At 39.0% G+C, this 20,405-nt stretch overlaps 1 protein-coding gene across 1 annotated transcript in view; it reads left to right on the top strand.

Moving 5' to 3' along the window:
* The first annotated feature begins 2,077 nt into the window (after window positions 1-2,077).
* LOC121933650 (1-acyl-sn-glycerol-3-phosphate acyltransferase alpha-like) overlaps window positions 2,078-20,405 on the top strand; it is a 32,934-nt gene continuing 14,606 nt past the window's right edge. The window contains exon 1 of the mRNA XM_042473633.1: window positions 2,078-2,268. Within this exon, the coding sequence (XP_042329567.1) occupies window positions 2,078-2,268 (191 nt within the window). The remainder of the gene's footprint in view (window positions 2,269-20,405) is intronic.

The following is a 20,405-nucleotide window of genomic DNA, read 5'->3' as shown; positions in this document are numbered from 1 at the left end:
GAAATAATGTTTCTTTACCACCAAAATCAATTCTCTTTTACATAAAAAATTACCACATTAAAACATTTTTTTCTTGATCACAAAATAATAATAATAATCAATTGTATTCATTCTTGCCACCAAACTCCACCAGGAAGGAAAGTGCTTTCTTTTTAACCATAAAAATATATTTTCCTTATCATTAAAAAAAAAATTACCAACTTATTGTGCATGCCTTCAAGTCATATCCGACTTATGAAGACCCTCTCACAGGGTGTTCTTGGCAAGATTTGATCAGAGGGGATTTGTCATTGCCATCTTCTGAGATAGATTGTGCGACTTGCTCATTGTCACCCAGTGGGTTTCATTACACAAAAAATACACCATATTATTTCTGAACATATAAAAATCCATTAAAGCATAAAAGGCAGAACAGTCTTGGTTAAAAAGGGGGGAAATGTGATGATGATGATGATGATGATGATGATGATGATGATGATATTGTAGTAAGAAAATATTATCTTTAAAATGTCTGTCTGTTTATGGTAAGAAAAAACACTTTCCTTCCTTAATTATCTCCAGATCTTGTCTCAAGTCAGGTTATCCTATACCTAAACTACAAATGATATGTTAACTTGCAGACACTCCAGTTCTGATCTTGATCCTAGACCTGACCCAACCCTAAAGCAAGTCCATCTAGTTTCTGGCAGTTTTATCTTGTCATCCTGTTCATCATAGATTGACATTTTCATTTATATGTGGCAGATGGTATTGGGGGGAGAGGTGTTTTCTAGATGAGCTATATCACTTCTCTTATGTACTTTTAATAAATATATAGAATATCATTGCATCCCATGCTATATATCAACATATGTACATCATAATTGTGAAGTATTTAACTGGTAGGTGCAATATTGGTCAAGTGGCCAGACCAGTTCCAGCCACTTGAAACAACCACCAAAAATGGCCACTGATGATCCAAACCACGGCTGGGCAGCTTGTCATTTTTCAGATCAAGGGTGAAGAAGTGCATCCTGTAAACATTTTTAATTTGTTGGTAGGGAAGTCACCTTGGGTCCTGTCCTGGGAGAAAGGCAGCATATAAATAAAGTAAATAAAAGTAAATAATTAAATAAAACAATGAAAGTGACCAATGAAATCTGCTTTTGTGGCCTTGGGGTACACAAAACCGCACATACCTCAATTCCGGTTTTAAAACTTGGGTGATTTGGGGAAATTTATTTTGTTATTATTATTGCCATAAGATCTCCCCAAACATGCAAAAACTGACCACAAACACAGTGGTTTGCTTCGTTTTATTCCATCCCCCCGTAATCCCACTTGCCTTAAAAAAAAACAAACCTTGAACATTGGAACTGGATTTGATGTAACATCACTTCCAGTGTGAGTCCGGCAAGGGGATCAACAATTCCTCACCACTGCTCTAGAAGTTCATAGACTTATCATTCTTCACCACTGATTATGCTTATTCAGGCTGAAGGGAGGTGAAGTCCAACAAAACACAGACAGCTGTATGTTTGCTCAGCTATGATCTAAACATTTCAGATGAATGCCTCTGATGCTCTGAATACATCCACTCAACAGAGCACCACAGGCACTGCCAAGTCACCTCTCACTCCAAATTGCTTTCATCAGAACATGGGGTAAGATCTCAAATGATGACCCAAACTTTGAAAATGCAGCCCTAGCCTTTGTCACCATTCTTCTGGCAAGAGAGCGATCTAATGTAAACTCAGGGTGATTCATTCTGTTTTGGCTCTACCCATTCCACCTCCATTACTCTTAAACATCTTCTAGTAGACACAAGGGCTCAGGTTGCACCTCTAGAGTTATCCCTCCCACAGCTGTCACTGCTGATGTATTTTACTGTCAACATCCTAATAGGAACAACTCACCCCTACACCTCCCACAAACAACTCCCATTGATAGCTTGCAATGTCCATGTAAAAGCCATCCCCTTTCTCCACCCTGTGATGCCCAGATGCCTTCATCTGTCACTAAGTATGTAAGACACTCATTAGATTTCTACAGAGTTTTAAGTCTCCATACTTCTCCCTACCCTCATTGAGCATTCACCATGGAACAGTATCAATGGATCCTGTTGCTTCTCACCATCTTTATGGCTGGAATCTTCCTCCTTTACCAACAGAGTCCCACCTTCAGCTTCTACTGCAAGATGCTCTTCTTCAATGGCTGGGTGTTTCTGCTGGCCACCATCCTGTCTCCACCTTTGACTGTACTCTGTGGGCGAAAAGTGGAAAACATGAAGTGAGTGGAAGTCCTTGGTTCTTTTTTCACCTGTTTGAAATGGTGAATCTATGGAGTTGAGAGGGATGTATTTTCTTAGCACCAGGCATTTCTGCTTTCCTACCAAAAGACAGGCCAGGGATAGTCAATTTTTGAGAATTTGTTTTGGCAATGCTGTTTGGAAATAGGCTAACCTCCTGACTCTGTTATCATAGTCCATCTCCATATAATAGCACATTTCCACCTGGCTCAAGTTAGTTGGTAGTTTTCTCTTCATGAAACAAAAAGCTCCGTAGATGTCTCTTGGATCCTCTGAAGGGGAATTATAGTACTAGACATATGTAGACCACTGACTTCTTGGTTTGCATCTGTTCTTGTGTGCTCTCAGTTGAAGCTGGTGCTAACGAAATTTTCAAAAGCAGAACCAAAATGGAGTTGGGGAGTGGATAAGGGAAGTGCGTTTGCATACTACTAAAAGAACACAGAGAGACTAAAAAAGCAACAAAGAAAGGGAAAGTGAGTTTGGACTGGGAAACAGTTAGAAAAGGGGGATTTCTTTTGAGTCTCAGCAAAAAAGTTGAGTACAGGTAGGAGAAACACAACAGTAAACCCAAAACTGCTACCACACTCCAAGCACACTCTTTAAAAAAACCTTTCTGTTACACATCAATTAGCAAAAGAGAAAAATAATAAGTCCTCCTCTAAGCAATAGGCTTTGCTTATTGGGAGGAAAAAATTCTCCAGCCCTGCACTTGGAGAAGGATCCTAAGATTTTTGCTTGTCAGTGAGCACAGTACATGTTCCCTCTCCTCTCATTTGTTTTCCAACCATACTGTTTTTCTTAATTGGTATCCTTTTAAACATGTTGGGGATATGTAATAGTGCTTTCTTTTATTGTTTGGGCAGCTAAATTTGTTTGAAGTGATACAGGAAATCAACAATATATAGTATAACATTATATTTAGTAAGAAAGAAAAAAGTGTATAAATTGGCATAAATGCTAACTAAATTTCCATAAACTGGTGCAGTTCAATATACATACAAACTCTGTGTGTGTGTGTGTGTGTGTGTGTGAATTTTGAATTAAAAAAGGATCAAAGACTGCTTTTGTCTTTAAAAAGTGTAAAGTTTCCCTTGCAGGTAAAATTTGTATCAGCCTTTTTTCTCTTGAACTAATTTCAAAATAATTTTCAGGTCTCATGAAATCCGTGCATAAGAAAATATTATATCTATAGCTAAAAAGAAGCTTATTTTTTCAATCACAACTTCTCATGGAACCCACACAGACCTCCCACAGAATCCTAGGGTGCTAGGGGTCCTTGTTTAAGAAAGCCTGCTCCATACAGATTTGTAGTTTGATCTTTTATTCTTGATGGGAACCTTAACATGGAATGTCTTTATTCTGCTACCTATGAGAGAGTAGTTCTTTTCTTTTCTTTTATCAGTCACTGATGAAGACATTAGTCTGGAATCCTCTTGGTGACCTATGCCTCATTATACAAGCTTAAGTATTTTTATGCACAAGGAAGCATCCATTACCAACTTGTGCAATTATTCTTCCCAATTTGCTAAGCACAGCTTCATCTCTGGCCACTAGTAGGAAAACTCCCTTGAAACTTTAAAAAACTATTTTTGAATATTTACTTCACTTTTTCCAAAACAAATTTCCACACATGCAGCGTCAAACATATTAAGTCACCAAAATATACAGCATCAAACTTAGTATGCTGCATTTTCCTTTCTGAACATGTGTTCCACCACAGACCTTCATGTAAGTAAGCTGGCAGAAATGCATGCTCTGGCAGGGTCAGGGAGGATCTCAGCTAGGGTATGTCAAAACATGTTAGCCCTGTACAAAACAGGGCTTTTATCTGTTGTAATTCATACCTGTAGTAAATGATTTTACCTGTAGTGATTCATGTCTAGCTATTTTTGACTGATGAAATTTTTGTATATCTCCTTTGTTAATAGTGGCTTGCATAAAGCCTCTGTGTTTACAGCAATTGACACGAAGTTGTTTTAGATTTACAAAGTGTTTGTATCTTTCCTTTGGTAATACAGGTATGGCAAATTGGGGGTAAATGGTCTGGAATAGTGTGTATGTATGTTTAACTCAGGGGTATGGAAAGTGTGGCCCATGGAGGTGTGGATGGCAATTTCACCACATTTTGGACTTCATGGGCTATATTAGCCCTAGAAGAAGCCTTTTTTCCCCCAGTAGGAAATAACTAGAACACAGAACACTTCCTGTTAGGTCAAGAAAGGATATGTATTTTTAAATGTGGTGAAATTGTTCTCATGTCCCCATGGATGTTGGGGGCATTTAAGGACCAAAAGTGTGTGTGTGTGTGTGTGTGTGTGTAGGCAGCCTTTCCTGAGCCCCCCCCCCCCCAAATATGAGCCCCATTAACTAACAACAGTAGGTTTTAATATAGCTGGTCTGGTTTTTGGAAATATGTTGAGAATCTCCTGTTATATTTCATTTCCATATATACATGACTATAAATTGACCTCATGTATAAGTGGAAGACAGGTTTTGAGGCCAAAGTTATGGATTTATATATGACCCATGGATAAATCGAGGGTAAACGTTAGGGCCACGTAACAAAGGGTGCAAATAAAGAAGCCAAAAAAAAAAATGATGCAAAGAACTTACAAAATTCTGACAGGTATAATTGTTTGTGCTCACCCTAAAGAATGGATGGGGGAGCAGAGAACTATGGTAATTTATGGCTGTGCAACATGTGAAGGGACAGCCAGGCTCAGGCAGGGCTCAGATGAAAAGGCAAAACAACAAAAATGCTGATTATTTGAGCAGTATTATAACCTCTAATGTTAATGTAATGACTTTGGCTGATTTTAACCTCCCAAAAACTGGCAAACATACACAAATATCTTAATCAAATTATCTTTATCGTTTATTGACAAATGCAGTCAGCCCTCCTTATCCACCGATTTTTTTATTCATGGATTTAAGCACCCACAGATTGAAAATATTAAAAAAAAATTATAAATTCCAAATAGCAAATCTTGATTTTCCATTTTATATAAGGGACACCATTTTGCTATGCCATTATATTTAATGGGACTTGAGCTTCTGCTAAATTGGTTGAATAGCTCTAGTACAGACCCTAATGACTGCATTAAGATTCAATGATATGTTGAATGTTTACAGTGATCTTTCACAGTGCAGTGTTGATGGTAAATCATCCTGGCGTTGATAAATGGCTGAGCATCAGTAGCAGGCTAAAAACTCTTCCGACAAAGTTAAAGTTCTTGATAAATTGTGATTCAGCATTTTCACATTGTAACAGCTTTCCCCAAACCAGTGCCCTTCAAATTTGTAGGATTATAGCTCTCTCATTCCAATCCACATGACCCTGGTGGGAAAGGCTATGCTAGAACCTTCATTTGATGGTCTGTTCATGAATGATCACTGGAAAGTCTGGGAGAGAAGGTGATTTTCTATAAGACTGTTATTCTGCCTTGAAGCTCCTAGTTTGTCATAGAGCTTATTCATGATATTGTTAAGGCTTGGTTACAATCTGTGAATACTATGGCCAGAAACCCATGGCACCTTAGTTAATTGTGCTTAGCTTCCACTGTCCCTCCTTGTGAGTAGATATGCATAGGATTACTTTGCTGCTCCTCAGAGTACTAGGAAAGAAACCCCATTGGAAAATGGCACAAGGAAGCAAGATGCCCCTGAGCATATGCAAAAGGGAAAGGCGAAGCAACCTTTCAGCTCCTGAAGAAAGGAGAGCTGAAGAAATTAAAGAGTGCACCTATGGCAAAGGGGATAATTTTGAACAAAGAAACAGCCAGGCAACAGTAGTGGGTGAGAGAGATAAAAGCAGCAGAATGGAGTTTTATTTGTGAGATAGGTGCCACCATGTGGAATGAAAATAATTGTCCTGCTTGCATTTTAAACTGGCATGTTGATAGATGGATTGCATAAGAATACCTACAACTCAGGTTACCCAGAATATCATGAAACAGTTAAATGTTCTTCCACAGATTTCTGAACATTTGTTATTGATTTCAGATGAGAGATCTTGTAGACTTAGACTGAAGTCTACGAAAGCTCATACTGCCAACTTCTTTCTTTCAATTAGTCTCAAAGGTGCTACATGATCTTGCTACATATTGATTCTACAGACTAACATGGCTGAACCTTTGATTTCAGATGGGACTGTTTTGTTGGCATCACTTTGTTATGTTGCTTGTTTGTCCATTTTAATGCAACCTTCACATAACATCATTATTTGCTTGTTTGCAGGGTTCACTGTTATGTTTGTCTAAATTTCTTTTTAAAGTCAGAAGGATTTAGAGGTGCAGAGAAAACACAGCAGTTTGGCATACTGGCACTTTGTGAGTGGAGCTGCAATGAGATTTTCTATTTTTGAAGAGTTTAGCTGTGTGGTCATGCCACCTTGGTTTCTACTGAGGAAGGGAATAGCACAGTAGTATCTGCAACTAGCCCTAGGTTTGATTTAAAACAGGGAGATGAGGATGTTTATAAATTGCAGTTTTCAGACCTGGGCTGGGATTAAATTGCAATCCAAAACACAGACCAAAGTAAAATGAGAGAACAGACTGCATCTTGCTTAAGGATAATTGTCTCTTTAGTGAACCTGCAAATGCATTAGAGGAAAAGAAGGAAGAAGAGAAAAACATGGAAGAAATATACCCCATAAAACATGTCTCCAAGATTGTTGCTAGAAAAGAGAGCTCCCCCCAGGAAAGATGATGCCACAGTGCTCCCTATAGAAAATTTCTTCCATTTCTACACTGTGGAAATACTGAACTTCTTTGAATTATCTGGCAGTACAGTAGCTTGAGGAATTACTGAAGGACATAAATGTTCATTAACTTTAAAACTGTGTCACAATTTCTAGTGGTTTGCTGATTCTCTGATAAGCAAATTAAGGAATATTCATAGGTTAATCACACTTGAAAACAGAATTATAGTGTTATCTAAATGAAAACTCTTAACTTAGTGTAAAGATGAAAATGAACAGCCCCTAGTCAATTTGAACATTGAAAATTGCATTCTACTTAGGGCCAGACTAGATGGTACAGATAAACTCTCTATCCCTGCATTTTTCTTTTCATTTTTAAACAAAAACAACAACAAAACCAGGAACAAAAGAAGAAGAAAAAACAGATTACACTCTGAAATCATGCAAAATTTTATATAATATGTACTTTAGTTTTGAGTCAGAGAAAGACCCTTAGCCCTTTGAGACAACCTGGTGTTCTCCAGGTACAAAAAAACTATTGTTTACACTGCTTACAGCTAGCATAGCCATTGGCTGTGATGGGAATATTTCTTTTGTGGATAATAGCTGCTAGAACGTCCCACTGACCATAGATAGTACCATGTGGGCTGGAGCTTTTGGGGAGTTAGTCTACAAGAAGTCTACTTAGTCATGCTGGATGGAGATGATGGAACCAATAGTCCAGAATGCCTGGAATGTGCTAGGTAAGACTATTCAAACTGGCAGTGGTTCTTCAAGTGGTTGAGATTTCTTCCACCTCTGCTTGAACACAAAATATTTAGCATTACATACATGTGCTAATTCATTGTGGTCTACACACCCTCCCTTGTTCAGCTGAGGCCACACAACCCTAACTGGATTTGCTAGGGTATAATCTCCACTGAGTATAGTAGAGTTTACATTCTGAATAACCAGTCACTGGAGTATATTGTAAGCTTGCAATTCTATGAATATGTAGAGGTACTGAAAACATATTTGACAGATTTGTATATGCAAAATGTTAAAAGGGTAGCAAGAACAGTTTTTGTTTCTGGATAGAGATTGTGGAACCTGTGTGGGAAAGGCATTTGGCTGGATTCAACTGTTTTAACTGATAAATAAGGTTGCGGGGGAAGTGTCCATGTACTGGAGGGAAGCAACAAGCGTGACAATGAGTAGACAAATACAAACTGGATTTTACTCCTTATTTGTAAGTAGACAAATATTAACTGGATCCTGTACTGTGCAGTTCTCACTGTTACATCTGAGTGGGCATAGTGAAGGGTGGTAATGCAAAGTGAAGTATATTTAGAAATCTCAGAACTTGCTGCCTGTGCTTAGACTTCAGTCATCCATTCTTTCTTACTTGGGAAGCTGCTGACTATTTGTACCATGCTGTTTCATACTGTTATATTCAAGTAGATAAGAGGAATTGTTTGGAAGATGCTTTGTGGTGAATATGCAAAGCAGTGGATTGTGGGCACCCTGAGAACTTGTTGCTGGGTTTCAGCAAATCAATAATACATTTATATTCATCAATGTCATCATCATCCATTGCACCCCATTGCAACAGAGAAAACTGTAAAGCTCTGTGTGCAAGGCAGGGATGGGACAATAATAATTATACAGTGGGCCCTTGGTATCCACTGGAGTTTAGTTCCAGGATCCCCTGTGGATACCAACATCCATGGATGCTCAAGTCCCATTATATACAATAGTAAAATGATGTTTCTTATATAAAATGGCAAAAGTCAATGTTTGCTTCTCTTTTTCGGGATTTTTTAAAAAGCATTTCTAAGCTATGAATGTTGGACATTGGAATCTGGATGCAGAATCCATGGATATGGAGGGCTGGCTGTTATTTGTAGTGTTTCCTTTTGCAATGGGTTGCAACAGATGATGATTTTGCCTGGCTACCTGAATCTCCACCCATGATTTTGAAGTCACTTGATTGTCTGTGAAATCAGGATTGCTGCTCAAACAGGCAATGTGGGACCAGATTGGCATTTATGATCTTAATGTTCATTTCCCCTTTCTGTGGCATGATTGGGTAGGGATGGAAAACCACCACCACTGATAACCCCAGTTATCCTCAGAGTGCATCAGCCACCACTGCCAGTTGAGCCTGTCATCAAAAAGTGGACTGTGCTCTTCTATAAGGGCTCTTCAGACAGAAGGCCATCTCAAGGCTACTTTGTGCCCACATCCCTACACTGTTATGGAAGATTCAGTCTTGACATCAGAATTTAATTAGTGGAGAAACTATATCTTGTCTGTGGTGCATATATATCAGAAAATGAATGCGTATACATGAACACCATGGTGGTGGTCTGTACACATTTACCTGGGACTAAGGCTCAGTGAACATAGTGGGTCTTGTGTATAAGTAAACATACATAGGAACTAACTAGCATAAGTAACCTATTATTCCATATATTAGAGCTGATGAGACTCAGTTTCAACTCTATGGTACATAGATTACAGGACATATTTTGTATGTTTCCTTTCAGATGAGTGGCTCCTATCATTAATGATAATTGTGCATGTATGAGCCTTTAAGTCGCTTGTCGATTTATGGTGACCCCACAAATTTCACAGGATTTCCTTAGGCAAGAAATATTCAAAGGAGGGTTTGCCAATACCTTCCTCTGGAATATAGCCTAGAACACCTGGTATTTATCCAATTACTAACCAGGGCTGACCCTGCTTAGCTTCTAAGATCAGATGGGATATGGTGCCTTTATGGTGTTTAAGAATTAATGAGAATTGTTTTTCTGCTGTAAGCTGTAAGTGGAATTACTACTGTCTAGGATATGGTTCTTCTGAAAGCCCATCATGCTATGATTTGTCAACCCCTGTGTGTGTGTGTGACCTAGATGCTATGGGCAAGGAAGGGGAAGATCCAATTCACCCAAGTGGTCTTTGAAAGCTCAGCACACATATAACCTTAAGAGTAGGCAATATTTTTTATTATTATCACCATGATCATTTATTTTTATTGTTCTTTTAATTAACACTAAATAGTTCTGCAGTTATAATTCTTTTTCAAAATAAATATTAAGCTATCCGTTAAAAACTACTTAACTAAATTAGTGTTATAACTCTATAATCCAACAATGCTCTTTTAGTATACATAACATGTATTAAAAAGTGTTTTTAATTTAAGAAAAATATTTGAATTAATTATAACTCTTTAATGAAATAATTTCTGCTTCTCTCTCTCTCTCTCTCTCTCTCTCTCTCTCTCTCACACACACACACACACACCTTGTTGTTGTTGTCAATTGCCATCAAGTCGACTTCAACCTATGAATGAGAGTAGACATGAGAGGCCTACAAGTTTCCCTATTATCAACAGCCTCTAAGAAACTGATTCTCTTCTCAAACCACTCTTACTGGAAGAAGTTACTTCTAAGGTTCAAGTGAAATCTATGCTCCTGTAATTTAAAACTATTAGGCCTGGTCCTAGCCTTTGGGGCAGCATAAAACAAACCTGCAACCTCACTTCTGTGACAGCCCTTTAGGTATTTAAATAGTGCAGTTATGTCACCTCTCACTTGTCTTTTCACCAGGCTGAATATGCCCAGTTATTTTAACCTTTCCTCATATGTTTTGACTTCCATTCCTCTTATCATCCTTGTTGCCCTTTTCTGAACTTACTCCAACTTGTCTATAACCTACTTAAAATGAGGCACCCAAAATCTGAACATAGTACTCCAGATGAGATCTGACCAGGGCAGAATCCACAAATGTTTTATCCATGGCTTCAAGCATCCACAGCTTGAAAATAATTTTTAAAAAGTATACATTCCAAATAGCAAACCTTGATTTTGCCATTTTACATAAAGGACACCATTTTGCTATGTCATTGTATTTAGTGAGCCTTGAGCATCCACAGATTTTGTTATCCACGGGGGGTCCTAGAACCAAACCCCAGTGGATAACAAGCACTCACTGTATAGAAGGACTATTATTTTCCTTTTTTTGGAAACCTGTTGTTTGTTGTTGTTATCCTCCCTCGAGCTGATGTCAAATCATGTTGACCCTGTGGATGAGACATACCTATGACTCCATATTCTTGACTGCTCTGCTCAGGTCTGTAAATTCACACTCATGGCCTCCTTCTATTAACGCAGGCTAAAATATTGTTTGCCTTCTTTGCTGCAGCATCACATTACTAGCTCATGTTCAATTTATTATTAACAATAACCCCAAGATCCTTTTCACACATACTGCTGCTATGCCACATGTCCCCCATCTTTTGTATGTATGTAGCTTAAGGTTGTCTGTCAACTTATGGTCACCCCATGTATTTCACAGTGTTTTCTTAGGCAAATCATATATGTGGTTTTGCCAGTTCCTTCCTCTGGAATATAGCCTACAGCACCTGATATTCATTGGCAGTCTCCCATCCAAGTACTAATTGCTTAGTTTCCTGCTTAGTTTCCAAGATCAGACAGGATCTTGTGACTTTGGGGTATTTAGGTGCCATTTCCCATCCTATAAGTGTGCATTTCATTTTGTGGCCTAAGTGTAGGACTTTGCATTTGTCTCTGCTGAATTTCATTCTACAGTGCGCCCTTTTTTTACGCAGGGGATCTGTTCCATCGCTTCCCCCCCCCCGTGTAAAAAAACGCTTATGTTTGAGTCCCATTGAAAATAATGGGGCTCATGCATGGCATGGCGGTGCAGCAGCATGCGCGCACCACAGGCACACGCCCCATTAGTCTTAATGAAACGTGCCACCCCTTGTGCTCCACGCCCTCCGGTGGGCTCCCTCATGACTTTCAGCGTATGCTGAAAGCCGTGTATGGTGTGTCCACATATGACGCGGGTGCACTGTATTAGTTTTGGCAGCTTGAAAATATTCTAAAAAGATAATAATTCTAAAAAGCAAACCTTGATTTTTCTATTTCACATATGGGACACCATTTCACTACACCATTATATTTAGTGGGACTTGAGCATCCACTGATTTTAGTATCCATGGAAGGTCCTGGAACAAAACCCCAGCAAATACTAAGGGCCCACTGTGTCTAGTTTATCAAAGTCCTTTTGAATTCTGTTTCTGTCTTCCAATATGTTAGGTACTCCTCCCAGTTTTGTAAGGATTCCTTCTAACCCATTATCTAATGATAACGATTTCCTCTAACCCATTATCTAAGTCATTGATAAAATATATTGAAAAGTGTCAGTCCCAGGACAGAAGCCTGTGACACTCTGCTCAACTCTTTCCTCCAGTCTGAAGCACAGCCATTGATTATGACACAGTTTTCCAACCAATTTTGACAGTGTTTCCATCTGTTCCAGATTTAATCAGTTTGCTACTCAAGATACAATGGCCTGTTACAGACTGCCAAAATAAAGCTGCTTCGGGTCTCTTTGGAGGTATGCTGTTTAAATGATGCATGCACCCTAAGAATCTGGAAGCTGCACCAAAGCTGCACTCCAGTGCTTAGGAATGGAGTGTGGCTTTGGCGCGACCTCCGGACTCTTAGGACCCATGCATCATTTAAACAGCATACCTCCACGGAAGAAAGGAGAGCTGGAGACATATCTCAACACTATACAGGCAAAGGGGATAATTTTGAACAAAGAAACAGCCAGGCAACAGTAGTGGGTGAGAGAGATAAAAGCGCAGAATGGAGTTTTATTTGTGAGATAGGTGCCACCCATGTGGAAATGAAAAATAATGTCTCTGCTTGCATTTTTAAACTGGCATGTTTGATAGATGGATGGCATAAGAATACCTACAACTCAGGTTACCCAGAATATCATGAAAACAGTGAAATGTTCTTCCACAGATTTCTGAACATTGTTATTGATTTCAGATGAGAGATCTTGTAGACTTAGACTGAAGTCTACGAAAGCTCATACTGCCAACTTCTTTCTTTCAATTAGTCTCAAAGGTGCTACATGATCTTGCTACATATTGATTCTACAGACTAACCATGGCTGAACCTTTGATTTCAGATGGGACTGTTTTGTTGGCATCACTTTGTTTATGTTGCTTGTTTGTCCATTTTAATGCAACCTTCACATAACATCATTATTCGCTTGTTTGGCAGGTTTCACTGTTATGTTTGTCTAAATTCTTTTTAAAGTCAGAAGGATTTAGAGGTGCAGAGAAAACACAGCAGTTGGCATACTGGCACTTTGTGAGTGGAGCTGCAATGAGATTTTCTATTTTTTGAAGAGTTTAGCTGTGTGGTCATGCCCCCTTGGTTTCTACTGAGGAAGGGAATAGCACAGTAGTATCTGCAACTAGCCCTAGGTTTGATTTAAAACAGGGAGAGGAGGATGTTTATAAATTGCAGTTTCAGACCTGGCTGGTGATAAATTGCAATCCAAAACACAGACCAAGTAAAATGAGAGAACAGACTGCATCTTGCTTAAGGTAATTGCTCTTTAGTGAACCTGCCAAGTGCATTAGAGGAAAAGAAGGAAGAAGAGGAAAACATGGAAGAAATATACCCCATAAAACATGTCTCCAGATTGTTGCTAGAAAGAGAGCTCCCCCAGGAAAGATGATGCCACAGTGTTCCCATAGAAATTTCTTCCATTTCTACACTGTGGAAATACTGAACTTCTTTGAATTATCTGGCAGTCGCTTGAGGAATTACTGAAGGACATAAATGTTCATTAACTTTAAAACTGTGTCACATTTCAGTGGTTTGCTGATTCTCTGATAAGCAATTAAGGAATATTCATAGGTTAATCACACTTGAAAACAGAATTATAGTGTTATCTAATGAAAACTCTTAACTTAGTGTAAAGAGGAAAATGAACAGCCCCTAGTCAATTTGAACATTGAAAATTGCCTTCTACTTAGGGCCAGACTAGGTACAGATAAACTCTCTATCCCTGCATTTTTCTTTCATTTTTAAAAAAAACAAAACACAACAAAACCAGAACAAAGAAGAAGAAAAACAGATTACACTCTGAAATCATGCAAAATTTTATATAATATGTACTTTAGTTTGAGTCAGAGAAAGACCCTTAGCCTTTGAGACAACCTGGTGTTCTCCAGGTACAAAAAAAACTATTGTTTACACTGCCTTACAGCGAGCATAGCCATTGGCTGTGATGGGAATATTTCTTTTGTGGATAATAGCTGCCAGAACGTCCCACTGACCATAGAAGTACTGTACCATGTGTGGCTAGCTTTTGGGGGAGTTAGTCACAAGAAGTCTAACTTAGTCATGCTGGATGGAGATGATGGAACCAATAGTCCAGAATGGCCTGGAATGTGCTAGGTAAGACTATTCAAACTGGCAGTGGTTCTTCAAGGGTTTGAGATTTCTTCCACCTCTGCTTGAACACAAATATTTAGCATTACATACATGTGCTAATGTCATTGTGGTCTACACACCCTCCCTTGTTCAGCTGAGGCCACACAACCCTAACTGGATTTGCTAGGGTATAATCTCCACTGAGTATAAGAGTTTACATTTCGGAATAACCAGTCACTGGAGTATATTGTAAGCTTGCAATTCTATGAATATGTAGAGGTACTGAAAACATATTTGACAGATTTGTATATGCAAAAAGTATAAAGGGCTAAGCAGAGATACAAGTATTTGTTTCTGGATAGAGATTGTGGAACCTGTGTGGGAAAGGCATTGGCTGGACTCATCTGTTTTGACTTATAAAAAGGTTGCGGGGGAAGGGTCCATATACTGGAGGGAAGCAACAAGGTGGACAATGAGTAGACAAATACAAACTGGATTTTACTCCTTATTGTAAGTAGAACAAATATTAACTGGATCCTGTACTGTGCAGTTTCTCACTGTTACATCTGAGTGGGCATAGTGAAGGGTGAATAACGAAAGTGAAGTATATTTAGAAATCTCAGAACTTGCTGCCTGTGCAGACTTCAGTCATCCATTCTTTCTTACTTGGAAGCTGCGGACTATTTGTACCATGCTGTTCATACGTTATATTCAAGTAGATAAGAGAATTGTTTGGAAGATGCTTTGTGGTGAATATGCAAAGCAGTGGATTGTGGGCACCCTGAGAACTTGTTGCTGGGTTTCACGCAAATCAATAATACATTTATATTCATCAGAATGTCATCATCATCCATTGCACCCCATTGCAACAGAGAACTGTAAAGCTCTGTGGGCAAGGCAGGGATGGGACATAAAATATACAGTGGCCCTTGGTATCCACTGGAGTTTAGTTCCAGGATCCCCGGTGGATACCAACATCCATGGATGCCTACAGTCCCATATATACAATAGTAAAATGATTTTTCTTATATAAAATGGCAAAAGTCAATGTTTGCTTCTCTTTTTCGGGATTTTTTAAAAGCATTTCTAAGCTATGAATGTTGGACATGGGAATCTGGATGCAGAATCCATGGATATGGAGGGCTGGCTGTTATTTGTAGTGGTTTCTTTTGCAATGGGTTGCAACAGATGATGATTTTGCCTGGCTACTGAATCTCCACCCATGATTTTGAAGTCACTTGATTGTCTGTGAAATCAGGATTGCTGCTCAAACAGGCAATGTGGACCAGATTGGCATTATGATCTTAATGTTCATTTCCCCTTTTCTGTGGCATGATTGGGTAGGGATGGAAACCACCACCACTGATAACCCCAGTTATCCTCGCAGGTGCATCAGCCACCACTGGCCAGTTGAGCCTGTCATCAAAAGTGGACTGTGCTCTTCTATAAGGGCTCTCAGACAGAAGGCCATCTCAAGGCTACTTGTGCCCACATCCCTACACTGTTATGGAAGATTCAGTCTTGACATCAGAATTTAATTAGTGGAGAAACTATATCTTGTCTGTGGTGCATATATATCAGAAAATGAATGCGTATACATGAACACCATGGTGGTGGTCTGTACACAATTTACCTGGGACTAAGGCTCAGTGAACATAGTGGGTCTTGTGTATAAGTAACATACATAGGAACTAACTAGCATAAGTAACCTATATTCCATATATTAGAGCTGATGAGACTCAGTTTCAACTCTATGGTACATAGATTACAGGACATATTTGTTGTTTCCTTCAGATGAGTGGCTCCTATCATTAATGATAATTGTGCATGTATGAGCCTTAAGTCGCTTGTCGATTTATGGTGACCCCACAATTTCACAGGATTTCCTTAGGCAAGAAATATTCAAAGGGAGGGTTTGCCAATACCTTCCTCTGGAATATAGCCTAGAGCCCTGGTATTTATCAATTACACCAGGGCTGACCCTGCTTAGCTTCTAAGATCAGATGGGATATGGTGCCTTTATGGTGTTTAAGAATTAATGAGAATTGTTTTCTGCTGTAAGCTGTAAGTGGAATTACTACTGCTAGGATTGGTTCTTCTGAAAGCCCATCATGCTATGATTTGTCAACCCCTTGTGTGTGGTGTTGACCTAGATGCTATGGGCAAGGAAGGGGAAGATCAATTCACCAAGTGGTCTTTGAAAGCTCAGCAACATATAACCTTAAGAGTAGGCAATATTTTTATTATATTCACCATGATCATTTATTTTTATTGTTTCTTTAATAACACTAAATAGTTCTGCAGTTATAATCTTTCAAAATAAATATTAAGCTATCTGTTAAAAACTACTTAACTAAATTAGTGTTATAACTCTATAATCCAACAATGCTCTTTAGTATACATAACATGTATTAAAAGTGTTTTTAATTTAAGAAAATATTTGAATTAATTATAACTCTTTAATGAAATAATTTCTGCTCTCTCTCTCTCTCTCTCTCTTCTCTCTCTCTCTCTCTCTCTCTCTCTCTCACACACACACACACACACACCTTGTTGTTGTTGTCAATTGCCATCAAGTCGACTTCAACCTATGAGAGAGTAGACATGAGAGGCCTACAAGTTTCCCTATTATCAACACCTCTAAGAAACTGATTCTTTCCAACCACTCTTACTGGGAAGAAGTTACTTCTAAGGTTCAAGTGAAATCTATGCTCCTGTAATTTAAAACATTAGACCGGTCCTAGCCTTTGGGCAGCATAAAACAAACCTGCAACCTCACTTCTGTGACAGCCCTTTAGGTATTAAATAGTGCAGTTATGTCACCTCTCACTGTCTTTTTCACCAGGCGGAATATGCCCATTTTACGTTAACCTTTCCTCATATGTTTGACCTCCATTCCTCTTATCATCCTTGTTGCCCTTTTCTGAACTTACTCCAACTTGTCTATATCTACTTAAATGAGGCACCCAAATCGTGAACATAGTACCCAGATGAGATCTGACCAGGCGAAATCCACAAATGTTTTATCCATGGCTTCAAGCATCCACAGCTTGAAAATAATTTTTAAAAATATATACATTCCAAATAGCAAACCTTGATTTTGCCATTTTACATAAAGGACACACTTTTGCTATGTCATTGTATTTAGTGAGCCTTGAGCATCCACAGATTTGTTATCCACGGGGGGTCCTAGAACCAAACCCCAGTGGATAACAGCACTCACTGTATAGAAGACTATTATTTTCCTTTTTTTGGAAACCTGTTGTTTGTTGTGTTATCCTCCCTTGGCTGATGTCAAATCATGTTGACCCTGTGGATGAGACATCCTATGACTCCATATTCTTGACTGCTTCTGCTCAGGTCTGTAAATTCACACTCATGGCCTCCTCTATTAACGCAGGCTAAAATATTGTTTGCCTTCTTTGCTGCAGCATCACATTACTAGCTCATGTTCAATTTATTATTAACAAAACCCCAAGATCCTTTTCACACATACTGCTGCTATGCCACATGTCCCCATCTTTTGTATGTATGTAGCTTAAGGTTGTCTGTCAACAGGGTCACCCCATGTATTTCACAGTGTTTCTTAGGCAAATCATATATGTGGTTTTGCCAGTTTCCTTCCTCTGGAATATAGCCTACAGCACCTGATATTCATTGGCAGTCCCATCCAGGTACTAATTGCTTAGTTTCCTGCTTAGTTTCCAAGATCAGACAGGATCTTGTGACTTTGGGGTATTTAGGTGCCATTTCCATCCTATAAGTGTGCATTTCATTTTGTGGCCATAGTGTAGACTTTGCATTTGTCTCTGCTGATTCATTCTACAGTGCGCCCTTTTTTTACGCAGGGGATCTGTTCCATCGCTCCCCCCCCCCGTGTAAAAAAACGCTTATGTTGAGTCCCATTGAAAATAATGGGGCTCATGACTGGCACGGCGGTGCAGCAGCATGCACGCACCACAGGCACACGCCCCATTAGTCTTAATGAAACGTGCCACCCCTTGTGCCCCACGCCCTCCGGTGGGCTCCCTCATGACTTTCAGCGTATGCTGAAAGCCGTGTATGGTGTGTCCACATATGACGCGGGTGCACTGTATTAGTTTTGGCCCAATCACAGTCAGCCCTCCATAGCCACAGATTCTTTAACCATGATTCGACCATTCAAGCTTGAAAATATTCTAAAAAGAAATAATTCCAAAAGCAAACCTTGATTTTTCTATTTCACATATGGGACACCATTTCACTACACCATAATTAGTGGGACTTGAGCATCCACTGATTTTAGTATCCATGGAAGGTCCTGGAACAAAACCCCAGCAAATACAAGGGCCCACTGTGTCTAGTTTATCAAAGTCCTTTTGAATTCTGTTTCTGTCTTCCAATATGTTAGGTACTCTCCCAGTTTTGTAAGGATCCTTCTAACCCATTATCTAATGATAACGTTTACCTCTAACCCATTATCTAAGTCATTGATAAAATAATTGAAAAGTGTCAGTCCCAGGACAGAAGCCTGTGACACCTGCTCAACTCTTTCCTCCAGTCTGAAGCACAGCCATTGATTATGACACAGTTTTCCAACCAATTTTGACAGTGTTTCCATCTGTTCCAGATTTAATCAGTTTGCTACTCAAGATACAATGGCCTGTTACAGACTGCCAAATAAAGCGCTTCGGGTCTCTTTGGAGGTATGCTGTTTAAATGATGCATGCACCCTAAGAATCCGGAAGCTGCACCAAAGCTGCACTCCAGTTGCGTTAGGAATGGAGTGTGGCTTTGGCGCGACCTCCGGACTCAAGACCCATGCATCATTTAAACAGCATACCCTCCAAAGACCCGAAGCAGCTTTATTTTGGCAGTCTGTAACAGGCCAAAGAGTGACTTTATCAAATACTTTGTAGAAATCCATATAAGCAAACACCACAATGACCCAATTTTTAAAAAAAAAAAGTTGAAGATTAGTGTGGTAGGATTTGTTCTGGATAAACCCATGCGGTGCCATTATTAATCAGCATGTCATGTAGATATTTGCAAACAAATTCCTTTACAATCTGCTTGAATATTCCCCCTCTCGGTATTGAGGTCAGGCTGACTGCCCTATAGTTGCCTGTATATTCTTTTTTGTACTTTTTGAAGAGGCAGCCAGAGTTTGCTCTTTTCTAGTCCACTAGCACTCAGCTCTTCTTCAGGATTACTTAAAAGATAACAAGTAGTAGAAAGAATAGATGAGCAAATATATACGATATTTCTGATTAAAGCATTACAGGATGCATTGGCTTCCTGTGGATTAGTCTTCCGGAATTTCAGGTCTTAAGGACTCTTTATCATGAGTCATGACAAAATAGGTCTTCAGAAGGGAACAGTTAAGAACATAATAACATGTATCTTTATGAGCTCACTTTTGGTGTGCAAGTGTTTAAAGATAATGACTGCTATCACAGCTTTCCAAAGCTTTTCCTATGGACTCTTTATCATGAGTCTAAAACAGGTCTCCATAAGGGAACAGTTAAGAACATAGTAACATGTATCATTTATGTAGTTCATTTTTGGTATGCAAGGTGTTTATGGATATGAATGATAGCACAGCTTCTCCAAAGCTTGGCTGTAACTGGGAACAAATAATTAATTACTTGCAAATTAATTCCCTTTCACGAATAGCTAAAATTACACATATATGACTGTAACTTAACAAAGGTCACATTCACTCTTTCTGGTTTAACGGTAACTTTTAGTTACTTTTACAGTAACAGAGATATGACCTCACCAAATGTTGAGGGAGAATGTGACATGGCTGAAGGTGGTTTCATGCTTTATTGTGTTTTTTGTGGCAATGGCAAGATGGGTGGCAGAGAACATGTTTTGTACTACAAGCCAGTGACTTGTAGCATTCACATGTGTATGTGTGTTTAAAACTAAAAGTACAGAGTGTAGTTACTTTTGAAAAATGTGAAAGCAAAGAGATGCTTTTTACATTTAACTAATTACTTAGCTAGTAAACTAACCAGAAGGCATCTATTTTTAGGACCATCTAATCATAACTAATTACTTAAGAGTAGCTTTTGCCTTGTATTTCCCCCCTTCTGTCCTGCTTCTCTGCTTTTAACAGTGGCCAAAGATGCAGACATCAATGAAGGGTACAGTTCATAGGAACCCACAAACAGTTAAAATA

Source organism: Sceloporus undulatus, chromosome 6 (genome assembly GCF_019175285.1).
Source record: "Sceloporus undulatus isolate JIND9_A2432 ecotype Alabama chromosome 6, SceUnd_v1.1, whole genome shotgun sequence".
Classification (NCBI taxonomy): domain Eukaryota; kingdom Metazoa; phylum Chordata; class Lepidosauria; order Squamata; family Phrynosomatidae; genus Sceloporus; species Sceloporus undulatus.
The sequence above is the reverse complement of the archived record's forward strand: the minus strand, read 5'-3'. Positions and strand labels throughout refer to the sequence as shown.